The 19,098-nt window shown below is 40.8% G+C and overlaps 1 protein-coding gene across 22 annotated transcripts in view; it reads left to right on the forward strand.

Annotated features, from left to right (window-relative positions):
• Nucleotides 1-19,098, forward strand: part of OTOF (otoferlin) — a 500,270-nt gene that overhangs the window by 415,000 nt on the left and 66,172 nt on the right. For all 22 annotated transcript variants that reach the window (XR_012243739.1, XM_073625193.1, XM_073625192.1 and 19 more), the window contains 8 exons: nucleotides 591-707; nucleotides 5,679-5,831; nucleotides 11,924-12,113; nucleotides 12,570-12,694; nucleotides 13,876-14,010; nucleotides 14,653-14,814; nucleotides 16,295-16,414; nucleotides 17,342-17,503. Coding sequence is in view for 21 of the 22 variants with exons in the window: in XM_073625193.1 (XP_073481294.1) it covers nucleotides 591-707; nucleotides 5,679-5,831; nucleotides 11,924-12,113; nucleotides 12,570-12,694; nucleotides 13,876-14,010; nucleotides 14,653-14,814; nucleotides 16,295-16,414; nucleotides 17,342-17,503 (1,164 nt within the window). In the remaining variant the exon portion in view is untranslated. The remainder of the gene's footprint in view (nucleotides 1-590; nucleotides 708-5,678; nucleotides 5,832-11,923; nucleotides 12,114-12,569; nucleotides 12,695-13,875; nucleotides 14,011-14,652; nucleotides 14,815-16,294; nucleotides 16,415-17,341; nucleotides 17,504-19,098) is intronic.

The raw sequence follows: 19,098 nt of genomic DNA on the forward strand, positions 1-19,098 counted from the left end.
TACTAAACCCAGGACCCTGCATTCACTATATCTGGTCTCCCACAGTACATAGAACATAGAATTCAATTATTATAGTAAATGTAAACTATTAAATACCTTTTCTCACCAGCAGTATATATTGTGACTTCTATCAGTGTCTGGTTAAAGCTTGTAGTAGGAGTTTTCATTCTCCTCTGACTGTCCTATGAGACTGCATGACCCCTGACCCACTGTCTGGACAGTGCTGATTGGCCCTGTGCTGACCACACACCCCTACCAAAAAAAAAAAAAAAACCCTTCCCAATACACACCAAACTGAGCATGTGCAGAGTGCCCCCAAGGCTCTGTGCTATCAGGAGATGGATTGAGGACAGTGGAAGAAGGGGAGGAACAGAGAAGACAGGATCAAACATCCTTTTTAGACCATGGAGAGGATTAACCCCTTAGGTTCCACAATGAGTATAACAAGCATGCTTTACTGCATATACAGACTTATTTTACTGTTGTGGGTTTAGTAACACTTTAAATTTAAAGTATTTAAAGAATGTATTTCTTTCTGTGCCAATGCTGCATATGCAATGTGTGTCCTTGCTCTGTTTCCATCTCTGCAGGAGAACATGGGGACCCAGGCCAAGACAATGAGGTCTCAGGTGAAGAAGAACACCGTAAGAGATAAACTGAAGTTGGTCCAGAACTTCCTGCACAAACTGCGATTCCTGGCTGATGAGGTGAGCTACGTCATACATCACTTTACTACACACATATTTTTTATAACGTTTGTTGCACAAATATCAGAAGTATTCCTGCAGGCAGAATGAAATGCGACCGTCATTTTTGTCAGAGAATAATGCTTGTATCTTCAGCTCCATCTGTTGGCCAAAATGTGGTATAGTTTTCTCTTTAAAGAGGAACTGCAGTCTGCTCACATAATTTGTAATGAAAACATCTTTGTCATTCTGAAGCTTCCCTCCAACCACTTTGCATATTATTTTATATATACTGTGATTCTGTACTTGCCAAATATGATGCAGAAATCTCCCTCCACTGAGTCTGGCTGCATCAATTTTAACTGTGGGCAACTGAAGCTGCTGCCTGTTCACTTTCTGGGTTTACACAGACACACAGAGGCACACCTCCAGCTCTGCAGCTCTCATTGGCCCTCTTATGACAAATCCCCCCCTCCCTTCCTGGCATACTCTCAGAGAGCTGTGCATGATGTCATAAGCCTAGGCTAATGACCAGACAAGAAACAGGACGTGGGCTGTATAAGGTATTTACTGGCAGAAAAAAAAAATGTTTTACTATCCAAATGTAGCACTAACTCTCGGTGGAGCTGCTGGTTTAAGCGGGCTTGTTACCTTCACTCTCGACACCCCTGCTTCACCGGCACCGGGTCTAGGGTTCCGTTGAGTTTACTTCTGGACGATATAAGCACCAAACACTTGAATACATTTTCAATGCGTTATTGAACCAAGTAACGAAGGAAGTAGCAGGAAAGAGGCAGGAGGGAAGCTACAGGGAAAGCTCAAATACCTTTCTTTAGGATTCTTGAGAACGTCCTTTAAAGTTGAATATTGTAATCAGGTGCAATCCCCTTGTGGGACACAATCTTTGCCCGCCTGGATAGGCCTCTCTCGCTAGCCTAGCAGCCAGTACGTAGCACGAACAAAAGTCTCGGCCACAGACTTGCTTGAAATAAATCCGTACAATCCTCTGCCACAGGATGTATTAAACTTTACGATGAATGTCAGACACAGTACTTGGACCTTTAAGCCAACCTGGCAGTACTATGCTGTAAAACTACTTTAGGATACGTCCTCCAACCGAGTCACCAGGCCCCTCTCCAGACCAGCACTCTGCGTGATCCTTCCATGACGGGTCCTCCCCTGGGATCTCCTCGGTTGTCTAGCTTCTTCACTCTGGATAGACAGCTCAGGACCATTCCTCGGTTGCTGTGGAAGGCCCCAGACAAGCTTCTGGGCCCACCCACATGCCGCAGCGATGCGGGCCTCCGGAACGGAGGACTATGAGGTAGCACTCTAACGCATACCTGTCGGCCAGGAGGGCCAGCAGGTGGCTGAAAACGAACCCCAAAACATGGCGTCTGTCCCATAAATACCCTCTCCCAGAATGCAACTCAGAGGACCACCTCCACCGAGTTGTCCCCGGGACAGAGGAGCACTCATACGCTTCGACACGTTGCCTTTCCAACACTAGCCAATGGTAACAGCGACACCCACCTGCTCAGTGTGGAACCACACGCAACGTCAGCCAAGCTGGAACAGAGGCAAATCTAACTTCCTATAACGAGCAATTTACTAAATTTACCTATCAGTTGGTAGATCATGGCCACTAGATGGAGCTGAAGATACAAGCAATCTCTCACAAAATTTACAGTCACATTTCTTTACATGCTTCTGACATTTGTGCAACAAATGTTTTATAAAAAGACCCCATAGGATACACGGTTGTAGGGTGCATAAAAAAACAGTGTGAGCATCAGCCTCATATTTAAGGAATATCTAAACCCAAGAGCATGCATGTCATATATTGCAGCTTACCAATTTATAGATGTGGTGGCTGCACTCATTTTATATATTTTTAGGCTAAGAACATTTTCTGCAAATACAGAAAAAATTTGCTGATACTCACAGAAATCCAGTGTCCTAATAACTTTTTGTGTACTCAACTGAAATCTCAGACAATGTTATCAGATTTCCTTGCTATCTTCTGTAAACTATAAAACACCTCCCTCATGTGGAGGAGAAGGGAGAGATGTTTGTAATCCAAATCAAGAGGTCACCCTGGGTGACAGAAATGCTCCTCTATATCTATAGAAGGTCAGCCTGGGGTGATCTTGCAGCTCCTGTATAGATATGGTAGGGCAGCATGGGGTTACAAAGCTGCTCCTCTAAAGATATGGTAGGTCAGCCTAGAGTGACAACGTTGCTCCTCTATAGATATAATAGGTCAGCCTAGGGTTACAATGCTGATCCTCTATAGATATGGTAGGTCAGCCTAGATTGATCACCTTGCTCCACTTTAGATATAGTAGGCCAGCCTAGAGTGACAATGCTGCTCCTCTTTAGATATGGTAGGTCAGCCTGGGTGACAACGCTACTCCTCTATAGATATATTAGGTCAACCTGAAGTTACAATGCTGCCTGCTCCTCTGTAGATATAGTAGGTCAGCTGGGGTTACAACGCTGCTCCTCTATAAATATAGTAGGTCAGCCTAGGGATACAACGCTGCTCCTCTATAAATATAGTAGGTCAGCTGGGTTTACAACGCTGCTCCTCTATAAATATAGTAGGTCAGCCTAGGGATACAATGCTGCTCCTCTATAGATATGGTAGGTCAGCCTGGGTGACAACGCTGCTCCTCAATAGATATAGTAGGTTAGACTATGGTGAAAACAGTACTCCTCTATAGATATGGTAGGTCAGTCTGGGTGACAACGTTACTCCTCTGTAGATATAGGAGGTCAGCCTGGGTTGACAATGTTGCTCCTCAATAGATGTGGTAGGTCAGCCTAAGGCTACAACGCTGATCCTCTATAGATATGGTAGGTCAGCCTAGAGTGACAACGTTGCTCCTCTTTAGATACAGTATAGTAGGTCAGCCTAGGCTGACAACAGTGCTCCTCTATAGATATAGTAGGTCAGCCTGGGGTGACAATGCTGCTCCTCAATAGATATGGTAGGTCAGCCTAGAGTGGCAACGTGGCTCCACTATAGATATAGTAGGTCAGCCAAGGGTGACAACAGTGCTCCTCTATAGATATACTGTGGTAGGTCAGCCTGGGGTGACAATGCTGCTCCTCAATAGATATGGTAAGTCAGCCTAAGGTTACAATGCTGCTCCTCTATAGATATGATAGGTCAGCCTAGAGCACAGGTGTCAAACTGGTGACCCTCCAGCTGTTGGGAAACTACAAGTCTGATAAGGCATTGCAAGGCTGGCAGTTACTCCCACAGGTGCTGAGGCATGATGGGACTTGTAGTTCTGCAACAGCTGGGGGGCCGCCAGTTTGAGACCCCTGGCCTACAGTGAAAATATTGCTCCACTATAGATATAGTAGGTCAGCCTAGGGTGACAACAGTTCTCCTCTATAGATATGGTAGGTCAGTCTGGGTGAAAACCTTACTCCTCTATAGATATAGCAGGTCAGCCTGGGGTGACAATGACTCTCCTCTATAGATATAGTAGCTCAACCTAGCGTTACAACGCTGCTCCTCTATAGATACTGTAGGTCAGCCTGGGTGACAATGAAGAAAAAGTCTTACAAATAGAAAGTCGTGCTGTGATCACATCCAAGGACTGGTAAGCAGCAATATATTACATTTTTATTCTTGGGTTTAAATACATTTTTTAGTGGAAGTTCTGCCATTTTTTTGGTTTCAGACGGAGTTGGGGAAAGAGCTAGAACTTTTGTTGGTTTTTTTGGGAAAAACGGGGGTCAGAGTGATCTTACTCCTGTTCTGCTGACACTTGTAATATTATAGATTTCCCCTCATGCACCCCTCCCTGACAATGACCATCAGGACTGATTGTTTGTATGGATGTACCCAAAGGAGACAAAGACAGCAATAAAAACCTAAAAGAGCTTCTGGACCTTCCCTATTCTGTTCAAAATTAGAAAGGTTTGGCTGCAGTTCTTCTAACACAATAGAGAGCTGTTCTATGATTTTAGAACCCTCAGCTCATTCAAGGATCCTTCTCAGGGACACAAAGTTATCAAAGCTGTTTGTACCCTGTTTCCCCGAAAATAAGACCTAGCGTGATTGTCGGTGATGACTGCAATATAAGCCCTACCCCCCAAATAAGCCCTACCCTGTTTCCCCGAAAATAAGCCCTACCCAGAAAATAAGACCTACAAGGACTTTAACTAGGGCTTATTTGGGGGGTAGGGCTTATAGTGCAACCATCACCGACAATCACGCTAGGTCTTATTTTCGGGGAAACAGGGTATATCTTCAGATGCAGTGCCAAGAACTGTGTGAAGTCCTAGCCCTTATCTGAAATGAACCATTCTAAAAGTGACTGTTCAGTCACTGGTGTAGCTACAGACCAATGGGCCCCAAAGCAAATTTTGGACCAGCCCCACTATCCTTTACTGCCCCCAACACTTTGGGATCTACTTATAAAACATTCACTGGACAAAAGTCACAGATATTCACCCAGCTTCTACAAATTCTGACTGGTGATTTCCTATGATCGTCAGCTCCATCCAGTGGCCATAATGCAGTATTTTTTTCCTGATCCTCAGTCAGGAAAAATGCAGCATCATGACTACTAGATGGAGCTGATGATCATAGAAATAACTGTATTAGGCAAAATACAGTCAATATCCGTGAGGCGAATGCCTGTTCCTTTTTGTCCAGTGATTTTTTTTATAAATAGATCCCTTTGTGTTCGTCAATCTAAAGTTGGCCATAAACAGTTTGAATCTCGACCAGGTTCAGTAGGGACCAGCCTAGATTCAAACCAGACATGGGCAGGCTGATAGTACCCAAGTCAATCCATTAATCGACTTGGGTATAACCAGCATGTTAGATTTTTATGATGCGATTATATATAATAATACCAAATAATATAAATACTTTCATTATACAGTTTTGTCCATAGACACAGTTTTAGGTTCTATTTGGATGCTCCTCTATGAATTCATCCTTGATTCTTATTACTTCCCCCCCAGCCCCAGTACAGTATCCCGGATGTCTTCATCTGGATGATGAGTAATAACAAGCGTATCGCCTATGCCCGCATACCATCAAAGGATATCTTGTACTCCATTGTGGACGAGGAGACTGGAAAGGATTGTGGGAAAGTCAAGGCTGTCTTCCTTAAGGTATGTGAAGAGTTTGGCTTTAAATTATATGTCATGAAGTACACCCTTAGAAGAGAAGTTGAGGAAGACTGCCTTGTTACAAGAGAGAGTTGCCTTTTAAAAGGAAATTAGTTACATTACATGAGGCTGTCATGTCTGTTGTATTAAAGCTAAACTCTGGGATAAGTAAATATTGTCTAAATCCAATCGTCACGTGTATTATTCCTTGACTCTTGGTGTGTTTTGTGTATTTCTTTCAGATCTGTGCAGTAAACTTTACCTCTGTGCAGGAGCTTCCTGTAATAAAGACCGCTCACTGCTGCTCTCTCTTCTTGTGCAGGGTGACTGGTCTTGTCTCCGCCCCCTCCTGTAGTTCTCTGCAGGCAGCCTTTAATGGGTGGGCCCTGTCGGGCCCCTCCCATAGCTCTGCTCTTTGCACATGTACAGCAGAGTGATGATGTCAGTACTACATAAAAAAGTAATATCTGGGTTTGAAAAGGCATTTAGTGCACACAAAGTGGATTGATATCCTTCGTGGTTATTGAGGAATATAATTACATGGCAGTTTTTTAGCCTGAAGTTCAGCTTGAAAAATTTCTCTAACTCTCTAACCGCTTGCCAACTGTATAACCTACATATACAGCGGCAAGGCGGCTCTGCTGCGCAGGATCACGTACCTAGTACGTGATCCTGCACTTCTGGGTCTTGGGCGCAGGAGCTGATCTGTGGGTACCGCTGACTCAATGTCCTCCAGGACCCGCCAATCATTAGGTAGATCGCCATTCTGTCAGTAGGGAAGGCTTTGATCCTGTGTTCCTGCAAAGCAGAGACACAGATCAATACCTCCCCCTAGTAAAAGCACCTCCCACACAGTACACAAGCACTGGCTTGGCACGCCGTTAACCCTTTGATTGCCCCTGATGTTAACCCCTTCCCAGCCAGTGTCATTAGTACAGTGACAGTGCATATTTTTTGCATTTTGGTCCCCACAATGTGTCAGTAAGTGTCCAATTTGTTTGCTGCAATATCGCAGTCCTGCTATAAGCCACTGATCGCTGCCATTACTAGTAAAAAAATAAATAAATAATAATTTCATAAATACAGTTGTGCTCATAAGTTTACATATCCTGGCAGAATTTTTGATTTCTTAGCCAATTTTCAGAGAATATGAATGATAACACATAAACATTTCTTTCACTCATGGTTAGTGTTTGGCTGAAGTAATTTATTTTCAATCAACTGTGTTTACTCTTTTTTAAATAATAATGACAACAGAAACTACCCAAATGACCCTGATCAAAATTTTACATACCCTGGTGATTTTGGCCTGATAACATGCACACAAGTTGACACAAAGGGTTTGAATGGCTATCAAAGGTAACCATCCTCACGTGTGATCTGTTTGCTTGTAATTAGTGTGTGTGTATAAAAGGTCAATGAGTTTCTGGACTTCTGACAGACCCTTACATCTTTCATCCAGTGCTGCACTGATGTTATTGGATTCTGAGTCATGGGGAAAGGGGGCAATACATGGTATTAAGAACTGGAGTATGTAAACTTTTGATGAGGGTCATTTGGGTAGTTTCTGTTGTCATTATGATTTAAAAAGAGTAAACACAGTTGATTGATGATAAATGGCTTTAGCAAATTGTGTTATCAATCATATTTTCTGAAAAATTACCAAGAAATCATAAATTCTGCCAGGGTATTTAAACTTATGAGCACAACTGTATATCCCATAGTTTGTAGACGCTATAACTTTTTTGCGCAAACCAATCAATATACACTTATTGGGACTTTTTTTTACCAAAAATATGTAGCACAATACATATTGGTCTAATTTGATGAAGAAATTAGGTTTTTTACATTTTTTTATGGGATTTGTGTTATAGCAGAAAGTAAAAAAATTTGTTTTGTTTTTTTCAAAATTGTTTTTTTTGTTTATAGCGCAGAGGTGATCAAATACCACCAAAAGCAAACTCTATTTGTGGGGAAAAAAAGGACATACATTTTATTTGGGTAAAGCATCGCACAACCGTGCAAAAGTCAGTTAAAGTAACGCAATACCGTATCGCAAAAAATGGCCTGGTCATGTCTTCCGGAGGTCAAGTGGTTAATCCATTAATGTGAAGCTGCTGACTGGCTGTTGGCAATTTTCTATCTGTGTAAAGCTGGTCTGCCCTTCCTCAAATGTACAACACTGTATCTGGTAGACGTGTACGATTCTCCCTCACAGAACAGTGTGGGTATCAATATGTGAGTGCACTGAGCCCTGATATATGCCCTCTATTAAAGCGGGTAATGGAGCAGGTTATTACTATCTGAACGCCCTGACTCAGCTTCTCATATACCTTCTGTGTAGCACAATTACTTTGTTAAACCCGTAATAGATATTATGACAGAATAAATTCCTGTTATGATGAGAAGACATTTATCAGGACAGCTACAAGTGTCACCCAACTCTCATTACAATGCAGTGCTGAATCTCCCAGGAGCGGGGGTGACATAGGGAGGCTGATTATAAAGATCAGCAGAATCATTTCTTTTTGTTATAGCGCACGTTTTCTGGTGTCACCGCCAATATTTTTTCCTGTATATGTGAAGGCGAAATGTAAAAGTTGTGATGTTTAAATTGAAATAATAAAATTGGTGAAAAGCATTGAAATAAATAACGATAACAGCAAAATACAAATAATTACACACATATGACCTTTTTTTTCCAGAAAGCAAACCTGTCAGCCATTTTAAGCCATATTTATTAATTACATGCATTTATATAGCTTTAATAATTTTCCCAGTGCTTTACATATTGTTCTTTTAACATCAGTCTCTACTGCCATGGACCTTACAGTTCAAAGCTGGGTATATACTAGTAGAATTTTGTTTGGCATTTTTCAGTGTTGAAAGAACATTTGTTTGCTCATTAGTGGGGTGAAATCAACAATCATTTTCAACTGCAGTGATAAAATAACTCCAAGGAGCAGGATGGAAAATTCTTCTCAAATGTATGAATTTTTAACAGTGTATGCCGTTTTCGTTTGGTCCATTCATTCCAAATTTGATTGTTAAAAGCAAATGAAATCTTGAACTACTTTCAAAAACATTTAATGAAAGATTTTCTTCAAAATTCTACTAGTGTGTAGTATACCCAACTTAAGTTCTCCATATACTGTATACATTAATTAGGGTAAATTATCCTACCAGCATGTCTGTGGTGTATGGGAAGAAATACAAGCACAGGGAGAACATACATGCTGATAGTGTTCTGGCTGAGATTTGAACCAAGGAACCCACTATTGCAACATAGAAGGGCCAACAACTAAGCCACTGTGCGGCCAGCCTTTTAGAACTTTGGTACCTTGTCCTTATCTTGCAAGTGTTAAGTTACTTTTTGGACATGAATTAGGAGCTGGATATAATAAAAAGTTAAGACCTATCAAACAGTGAACTTGATGAAAATGTGTTTTTTTTAGTAATGGTAACTGAACAGCAGGAATCTGTGGATGGGAAAATACATCTGGACCAGTTTACATCCCATCAATATTGTTCCTACTATGAGCTTCCGAAGCTTGACAATAATTAGGGCACCAAAAATTATGTTTCCATAATTGGACAAATACCAGGAGAAAGAACAAAATCGTTACCTAATAAACTTTAGGACCGCCTTTGGCATTCAAGACGACCTGAATTTTCCTGGAAATCTACAAATATAAGTCTTGGATGGGGGTTAATGAAATATGATACCACTCTTTATGCAAAAATAGCTCCAGATCGCGCAGAGATGCTGGGGGTGGAAAACGAGCCTAAACCTTGTTCTCCAAAATTGACCATAGTGGCTTATGATATTGAGGTCTGGCGACTGTGACGCCCAGGGTGCAAGGTGCAAGACTTCATCTGCATGCTTGTCGAACCACGATTTGTTAACACCTGCTGTGTGAATCAGAGCATTATGGTCTTAGTAAATGGCGCTGTTTTAGCAAAACAATGTCTACACCTTGGAAGGCAGATGATCCACCAAAATGTGTACATAGTCATTGGCAGTGACTCTTTTTTTCAAGGTGATGATGGAGTCTGCAGAATGCCAAGATATGGCTGCCCACCATGCTTTACCGTTGGCACAAGGCAGTCCTGGCTGTAAGCTTGGGACAGTGTTTGTCACACATGAACACGTCCGGTGGTTGGGAACAGTGTGAAGCTCGATTCATCAGACCATATTACAGTCTTCCATTGATCGATAATCCACAATTTATGGGTGTTGCACCACTCTCTCAACTTCTGAGCTTTATTATCAGTCACTAGTGGTTTGGCAATTGCAGCTTGCCCGTGAATGTTTTGCTTATGGAGTTCCCTCCTCATAGTTTTTGTGGACACGGGTTTTGAAAGACGTCTGAGGGCGAAGTCCGGGAGTGACGAAACGCATCAGAGATGTGATCTACCGGAAGTGATGTGTGCGCTCCACGGGCCGAGGAGGAACCAGGAAGTACACCGCTATTGTACACAGCAGAGGTTTTCCTTCATCTTGCCGGTGTCCGGAGCATCATACAGGCACAGTGCACTTTTATACTTGCTTCATTACAATTGCATTCTGGTACGCATATTCTGTTAGGGGGGCATCTTTGATGAAATAAAGTTTTTTAAACGGTATCACACTATGTGGACATTTTAGTCCTCCCATATGGCTCATTTGGAGCGCCAGATAGCGTGACTGACACCTGGTGGACACATTCATTGGAGCGCTGGAGAAGTTTTATCATGTTCTAAGGCGTGTTATTGCTGTACTTCTGGTGAGTGCATCCCCATAGGGGAAGTTTTCCCTCAAGTGGTGAAATATATGGTGGAAGTTCCCTGTACAGAACACTGCAAAAGTCACAGCTAACCTCCTCCACTGCCTATGTTGTCTCATATATAGACGGTATATGATAGCTGGTCCTTCTGGAACAGTTGGTACATGAAGCGCTGCTGCAATATTTAAAGAGACTTTTTACCTTGTTTTCTTATTCTGTGTCACAATCCTGCATGTCCTTTTGTCTCTTTCGGTCAGTTGACTATGACAACTGCGCTTATACTTATCAGACAATGTTTTCCTGGAAACTGTATATGCCGTCATAACCTTTGATACTGTACCTCACAACACCGCAAATAAGTTGGCAACTTCAGTCTCAGATGCACCAGCTAAGAGGGCACCTCTTTGAAACTTAGTAAGCTTTGATAGAAAAGTGAAGTAAAAGTACCATTGGGACTTTGGAGGCCCATCATGTTTACATAAAATATTCATTCTTTAGTAGAAACATTTATAAAACAGTATATATTTTATTGTGATTTAAATAATTTATAGAATATCAAAATACAACCATTAAAATCAACTACTAGTCAAATAGAACATTCATATCACAAGATGTAAATTTCCAATGGGCGACGCGTTTCATGGATGTAATCAACCACTGCTGACCAGCGCATTATGGAAATGCTGATTTCATTTTCCAGCAAGACTTGGAACCTGCCCACACTGCCAAAAGTACTAATACCTGGTTTAATGATCATGGTATCACTGTGCTTGATTGGCTAGCAAACTGACCTAAACCTCATAGAGAATCTGTGGGGTATTGTCAAGAGGAAGATGAGAGACACCAGACCCAACAATGTAAACTAGCTGAAGGCCACTATCAAAGCAACCTGGGCTTCCATAACACCTCAGCAGTTCCAGAGGCTGATCCCCTCCTTGGCAAGCCGCATTGATGCAGTAATTCATGCAAAAGGAGCCCCGACCAAGTATTAGTATAGTACATGCTATACTGTACATACTTTTCAGTAAGCTAATATTTCTGTATTAAAAATCTTTTTTTTATTGGTCTTATATAATAATCAAATTTTCTGAAATACTGAATGTTGGGGTTTCAGTAGCTGTAAGCCATAATCATCAAAATTAAAAGAAAGAAATACTTGAAATATATCACTGTGTGTAATGAATCTATATAATATGAAGTGAATTACTGAAATTAACTTTTTGATGATATTTTAATTGTTTCAGGTGCACCTGTATATATACAGTAACAAGAGAGTGTGTGAGCCTCTATGCACATTCATTTCTCTTTCTCCTTATGTTTCTCTCCCAGTTGCCTGGAAAGAGAGGTTTTGGCCCTGCCGGTTGGACTGTACAGGCCAAGATGGAAGTCTACATGTGGCTGGGCCTGAACAAGCAGAGGAAGGACTTTCTGTGTGGTCTTCCATGTGGGTTTGAGGAAATTAAAGCAGCAAAGGGGCCAGGCCTGCAATGCTTCCCTCCTATCAGCCTCAGCTATACAAGTAAGAACCAGTACAACTATTTAAGATTTCTGTCTCTTCATACAGTTATACAATGCCTGTCTGTGAAGGTTTCACTGGGGACTTACGTGGAAGAGTACCCCTTCCTACACATTTTAAAGCCCAGCTCCAGACAAAACTTTTTCTGATGACCCCATTGTAGAAATTCTCTTTGATTGCTGACAGGACAGGAAGTGATGGGAGATCTCTCCAGTGGGGACACAAACTGCAGTCAAACACTTTTTTCTAAAATAAAAACGGGAAGGCATTTGTGTTATTATTATTGTCTGTATCTTCTTGTCCTGGTGAAACTGTTCCTGTCCCTTCTTCTCCTGGGTCAAAAAAGGGTTATTATGTGGAACTTGTGAAATTTTATGAACTTTTATGAAATTTTATGAAATATTATGAAATGTTTAAACTATGCGGAATTTGATGACTCTTATCTTTTGTGTCTTGCAGAGAAACAAGTATTCCAGCTGCGTGCACACATGTACCAAGCACGTAGCCTGTTTGCAGCAGATAGCAGTGGTCTTTCAGATCCCTTCGCTCGAGTTTTCTTCAATACCCAGAGTCAGTGCACAGAGGTGAGTTGGAGAATCTGATTTCTTGGGTCAGTTCAATACACTTGGCATATTAACTTATTTTGTTTTACAAATAAGAGAACAATTCTCTTACAGACAGACTACTTCTTTGGCAGTCGCTGGCTGGTTAGCTCATTATGTCACACTTTAATTTTTCTCTTATGAATTATGATATTCCCTGCTCTTAAGTTCCCTGTTTTTAAGGGCATCCTTGGGTAAAAAATAGAGCACTGTATAAAAGCAAATTAGTATAAGTAATGCTACTACCTCCATACTCATGTGAGATAGCCCTCAAGTAAAAGGTGTACACTCCAAATGCCCCAGTCCACTTACTCCAATGTAGCTCTACAAATCTTTCGCTCAGGGCTGGATCCTTGGCATGTAGTGGGTGCAAACTAGATGGCCCCAGTCACTTTAGTAGATTTTGTTAATTTTCGGTACTAAGGCACTAAACAAGACAGATAACTGAAAAACAGAATAGCCAACACAGCCACAACTTGATAGCAACATCTGTGTTTTAAGACATTATAGCACTTTCCTTCTTGCAGGCCCCATGCACACATAGGGTAGCTGGGCTCAACAGGATCCTCCAAAATAAAGGTTGTGGTGCCTGCTCAACTATTCTAGCTGCAGTTACGGGTCATCTGTTCTCCCCATCAGCTGGTTCACCTTCACTTTTTCTATATGGGCATTTGCAGGTCCTTCAGTCTTAGTTGCAGTGGATTACAGTATTTCAAGTTCTCAAGTGCAGCTGTACCAGCTGGGGGGAGTTCTCAGACGGATCTTCTCTGAATAAAGACCTAGGCAACATCAGCACAGCTCCCTCTGGACAGGATCCCAAGGGGGAAGAACTTAGTACACATCCACTGGGCAGGATCCCAGAGGAAAAGAGAACTCTCTAAAAGGTTGTTCCAAATATTTATCAACTTCCCCAACTTACATAACTGGGCAAACTGCTCAATAATTGGCTGAAAGAATAAATATTTATGACATTAGCTATTAACCCTTTTCACACAGACTACTGAAGTCTATTCAATAGTAGTCAACTAGTTTAACACTCCAGTATCCAACAAACACTGAACCATCAGTTTTGGTTGCAAAGTGGTTATTCCAGTCTTGTCAATTCTAGATTTACCATCTACAAGAAATCATATTTCTTTACTTTTGTTTATCCAACATTTCAGGTCCTGAACGAGACTCTGTGCCCGACATGGGACCAGTTGCTGGTGTTTGACAATGTGGAGCTTTACGGGGAGGCCAATGAAATGCGTGATGACCCTCCCATCATTGTCATTGAGATCTATGATCAAGATACTGTGGTAAGACCATCCATCTATTGTAAGTTATATTACAGCAATACATACAGGTTCAAACTTCTAATTTAGGGCAGCAGATAAAAATTTTGATGATCCAATAAAAACTCAGATATAAAAAACAGATTGGCCAGAAGAGATGTAAGTTGCATCCTTGCTTGTAGCCAATTTGTAGCCAGTGATACACTTTATGGCCAAACGTTTGTGATAACTGAGCATCATACCTGTATGATCTATCTGGACATCATATGTCAAAACCATGGTGATTAATATGGTGGTTCCCTCCCTTTGTGGCTATACCAGCTTTTCAATCTATAGTAGAATTGTGCTCCCATTCAGCCAAAAGACAATTTCTGAGATCAGGTACTGATGTTTGATGAGAAGACCTGGTTCGCAGTGAGTGCTGAAATGCATCCCAAAGTTGTTCAGAAGGGTTGAGGTCAGGGCTCTATGCAGGGCATTTGTGAAAATAAGTTATGTCTAATGAAATGTGTAAAGAGTTGCGTAACTAAATATACAGTATGTTATAATCAGATTAAGAAAGAAGGCCCAGCCGGCCGGCCCCCAATAGGTTTTCCCCTTTTTAGATCATGGTCTATGTGACCTGTCCACTGATCTGAGCTTGATCACAATATCACCATGTTTCAGGGAAAGGCGGACTTCATGGGCCGGACGTTTGCCAAACCAGTGGTGAAAATGGCTGATGAGGGATACTGTGCACCTAGGTTCCCACCGCAGCTTGAGTATTACCAGATATACCGTGGAAACTCCACCGCTGGGGACCTTCTGGCGGCCTTCGAGCTACTCCAGGTATGAGCCAATCTCTGACTGGAGTTTCTAGTCTAATACTAAACCATTAAAAGTGTTTGAGTTACTGTGTTACTTCACAAATGCATTCTAACACGAGGCTAAACATAATGATATGTTAAATAGAAAAGTCATGAGCAAATATGAAAAAAAGTTGAAGGTTATTTGAAAATGAAAATAACTTAAAAGAAAGTGGTATCACAGGGAGTGACATTCACCCACTTTTAACTGTCTCTCTATCCATTAATCGCTAGTCAACATAATATGAACACTTGTAAGCTTCCTGTTGCCTAAATTTAGTATTGAATGATAAGTGTCCAAACCAGGCTGTCAAGTTAGATCCTGGCTGGACCAGACATTGTTGCTTACTTGCAGTGTAGTTTGCAGGAAGGTCTAGGATCTTACTGTGCTGTTTGGAAGAAGTGCCTGGATAACAAAACTGGCTAAACAGAATTGCAAATCCTTTGGTATTTTGAATAATTTGCATATATAGATTTTAACTGTGTATTTGCAGCATTCAGCTTTTAATCTATGCAACCTTAAAGCATAGCCAAACTGGATGAATGCCAAGAAAATGCCAATATTTAAAAAATAAACAATATGGTCAGGATGACTTTTAAAGGTGGTAAAGAGCATGGATAATGTTCAAACTAACTTCATCCGCCATAGATAAAGGAAATCACATTTTGGCTTTCATATGGCCAGAGTAGATAGAGAAAAAACAATTTCGGTACTGCACTTCACCTGAATAAATCTATTTCCAAACATTGTAAAATAAAACATTGGTTGCTTTGGAGTAGAAAAATCTCTGAATACATTTAGTAAATCTTTATGATAGACTTAGGGTGAACACAAAAGTGTAGATTACCTGTGGACAGCCTGAAGAACCACCACAAACCAAAGAACCACAAGATCCACAATTTCCTGATAACTCACATTTCCAATAAATCGCATATTACGATTTGCAATTACTTAAAAGTAGCCTAGCCCAAAAAAAAGTAACCTATATTGGCATGTATAATTAATAAAGAGGAAGACATAAAAGAGCTGCAATATTTACCAATCTTACCAAACTTCTGCAGTGGCTGTTCCTCAGACTAGCCATCATCATTTGGATGTGACCTAATGACATTTCAAGAAGCCTAAAGTATGACTGCTTTGCCTTAGCATAACTCCAAACTCTCAAACCTGAGTATTGTAACGGGGGGGGGGGGGGGGGGGGGCTGAAGTGTATGCCTAATCAAATACTAACATCCACATAGTATGCATTTGTATAGTAACTTCTGCAAGGTGCAGTGGAGCTTTATTGATGGACACAGTTTAACGGATGGTATGGTTTAGCAGCTTGTGTTGTCTGATAATGCTGAAAGAGTTTAGTTTTAGCTTGAGTTTTAGTTAATTAGGTGGACCATAGGTTTGCATATCAGCTGACTATGAGTTTGTTTTTATACCTTGATGAATTAATGTTTTTCTACGCCTAAAGATTGGCCCATCTGGAAAATCTGATCTTCCACCTATTGATGGACCAACAGACATGGAGAGAGGACCCATCCTTCCAGTCCCAATGGGCATTCGACCTGTTCTCAGTAAATACAGAGTCGAGGTATAGACTGCATAATGCATGATTATATAGAATGTACAGTATGTTAAGATTTCTTGTAATGAAATAATGATATTCAATCCACTCCTCCCAAGAGCCTTCCCCCTATTGAACAGCTTCTGTCTTCCCCTGTGGTCAGCACTTCTCACTGATGTCACAAGGGTTGGTATTTTAAACATGGTAAACTACAATAGAATAAAAACTTGACTGGTTGCTTTGGAGTAGGAAAGTATCCTTGAATGTACTCACCAACATCTACATTTTTAAAGGGTTTGTCCAATCAAAGATGGTATTGGCCCCCGTTTACACTGGTGCATCTTTGAAATCGCGCTACTTCAGCACAATTTCAAAGCCACACATCAGTGCAATTTGCACTGCCACTTTAATTGCGGCTTACAACTTCATTTAACAGAAGTCCATGCAAGTCGCAATGAAATCAATAAAAAGTAGTGCAGAAACCTTTTTCATAATCGCTGCGACATGAGTTGCAGCAATATGAACGGGGTGCAACTTGTTGTGCCATTTGGAACTGTCAAATTGCATGACAAGTCGCACTGGTGTGAACGGGGGCTTACAGTATATTTTAGGTGCAATGTATAGATAAGTTCACCCACCAATCTTTTATTCCCCAAAATTTATGTAATTTATGTTACTATTGGACTGAGAGAAACTTGAAATCCTCCCTTATAAGTTACCTTTTCTCACAGCATTAAAATCTGATTCACAAAATGCCAGATACGCTATGACATTCACAGTATAACATCTGCTTGTGGTCAGAATTCTATTCATGTATGTTTAATGTTATTATTATATTCCCTATATATCCCTTTTTGCAGTGCTGCAGAAGATGGCCATGCTATATAAATATATAAATAAAAAAAATGATAGATTCGTCTATTACTACATTGACTATAACATGTCTATCCACAGATCCTCTTCTGGGGATTGAGAGATCTGAAGAGAGTGAATCTTGCCCAGGTGGACAGGCCAAGGGTGGACATTGAGTGTGCGGGGAAAGGAGTCCAATCTGCCCTCATCCAGAACTACAAGAAGAATCCAAACTTCAGCACTTTGGTGAAATGGTTTGAAGTGGTATGTGGAAAATACATAAAGGAACAAGTCTAGAAAACTGAGGAGACTGAGGCTTTCCAGGGGCCAATGTTGAGCCTATTAGAAGCACAGGCATTAAGTTGATGACTGTCCCTGTTTGATCCATAGAAACATTTCCAACCTAGAAAATTGTCTGCATAGTTTTTTTTTCCTCCCTGCTTTGTCGCGGATGTTCGTGATCCAAACATCTACTGGCTTCCACCCAAGTTGATCCAAGTGTATATTTCTGACTGACTGTAGCAGGGGCATTAGGCTTCTTTGGGAGTAGAGTCTGATGTAGATGGTTTAGTGTCCTCTACAAGGCATTCTGGACTATACTGACATACAAATGAAAAAAAATAAAAAATTCTAAGCTTTGCTCAATTATTTTGGCTGATGTTCTTGATCATAATACCACAGAATGTCCAATGGCCAAGCCCAAAATATCCTTTTGTAGCCAGTCATGTCTTGTTTTTTTTTTCCTATAATAAGCCCTGTAAAATTTGGGGGTATTAGCAGCTGTGGTAATGCTCCAGGACCACAGCCATTTTTTTTTTTTAAACAAACAGAAGGTTTTTATTCCCCTAAAGGCAACCAAAGCAATACTTCCTGCAGAAAAACAAAATGGCTTAACTTCAGCAAAACTGAAAAATAAAAGTCAGCACAAATAATCAAGTGTTTCACTGACACAAAACTTTTACCATAGGAAGTATAATACATATAGAACATGTTTAGGCAGCTCTCAGCAGCTCTCAGTAGTTCTGCAGTACTTCAGATACTTATCCACTCTCAGCTGCTCACTACTCCACACCTGCTTTAGGAGCTTCCTGTCTTTAACCTCCCTGGCGGTATGATTATGTCGGATTTTAGATGCTGAAAGTGGTACGATTATTTTGCATGGAAATTTGGCATGTTTTATTGTAGACCTGTAATTCTTAGCAATAACACACTTATATCTGTCCAAACCAGAGTCTAGTAGACATCTCGGGTGTGATAAAGTTTGAAACACAAAATCATAAATTATAATATAATAAATAACTATAAATAATTATACCAAATAATAATATAATAATAATAAAACATGTTCAATAATGTCATCAAATCAAAAACACTGAAATTTACTCAGTTGCAGAATTGTCGCTGTCATTACTTTTCAGCATTTGATGACGGATCTCCCCACAAATCACTATCACTCAATTCTGCGAGTGATTCTAATTTATTATCGCTGTTTTCTAGCTAGTCTAAAACCACTTTTGATGTAAAGGGACGGTTTTGGTTGCTATGGACAATCTCCAGTTTCCAGGCAGAAAGAACAGTATATATAATATAAAACTGCATGCAGGACACTGGAGAAACCACTAGGGACAAAAGGGAGGTGAAATAATTACATACAGTAATGTAATCTGTAAGATTACAGTGTACTGTATATATTGTGTGTGTTTCACTTTTTGAATTTGGCGCCGTTCTCTGTCCCCGTGCGTCGTAACTTTCGCAGGGAACGGAGCCCGACTCCATGATAGATCGAGTGGAGGACGAGCCGTTCACACTGCAGGGAGACATCGCAGGATCCAGGGGACAAGGTAAGTAAGATCTTCCTG

Source organism: Aquarana catesbeiana, linkage group LG04 (assembly GCF_042186555.1).
Source record: "Aquarana catesbeiana isolate 2022-GZ linkage group LG04, ASM4218655v1, whole genome shotgun sequence".
NCBI lineage: Eukaryota > Metazoa > Chordata > Amphibia > Anura > Ranidae > Aquarana > Aquarana catesbeiana.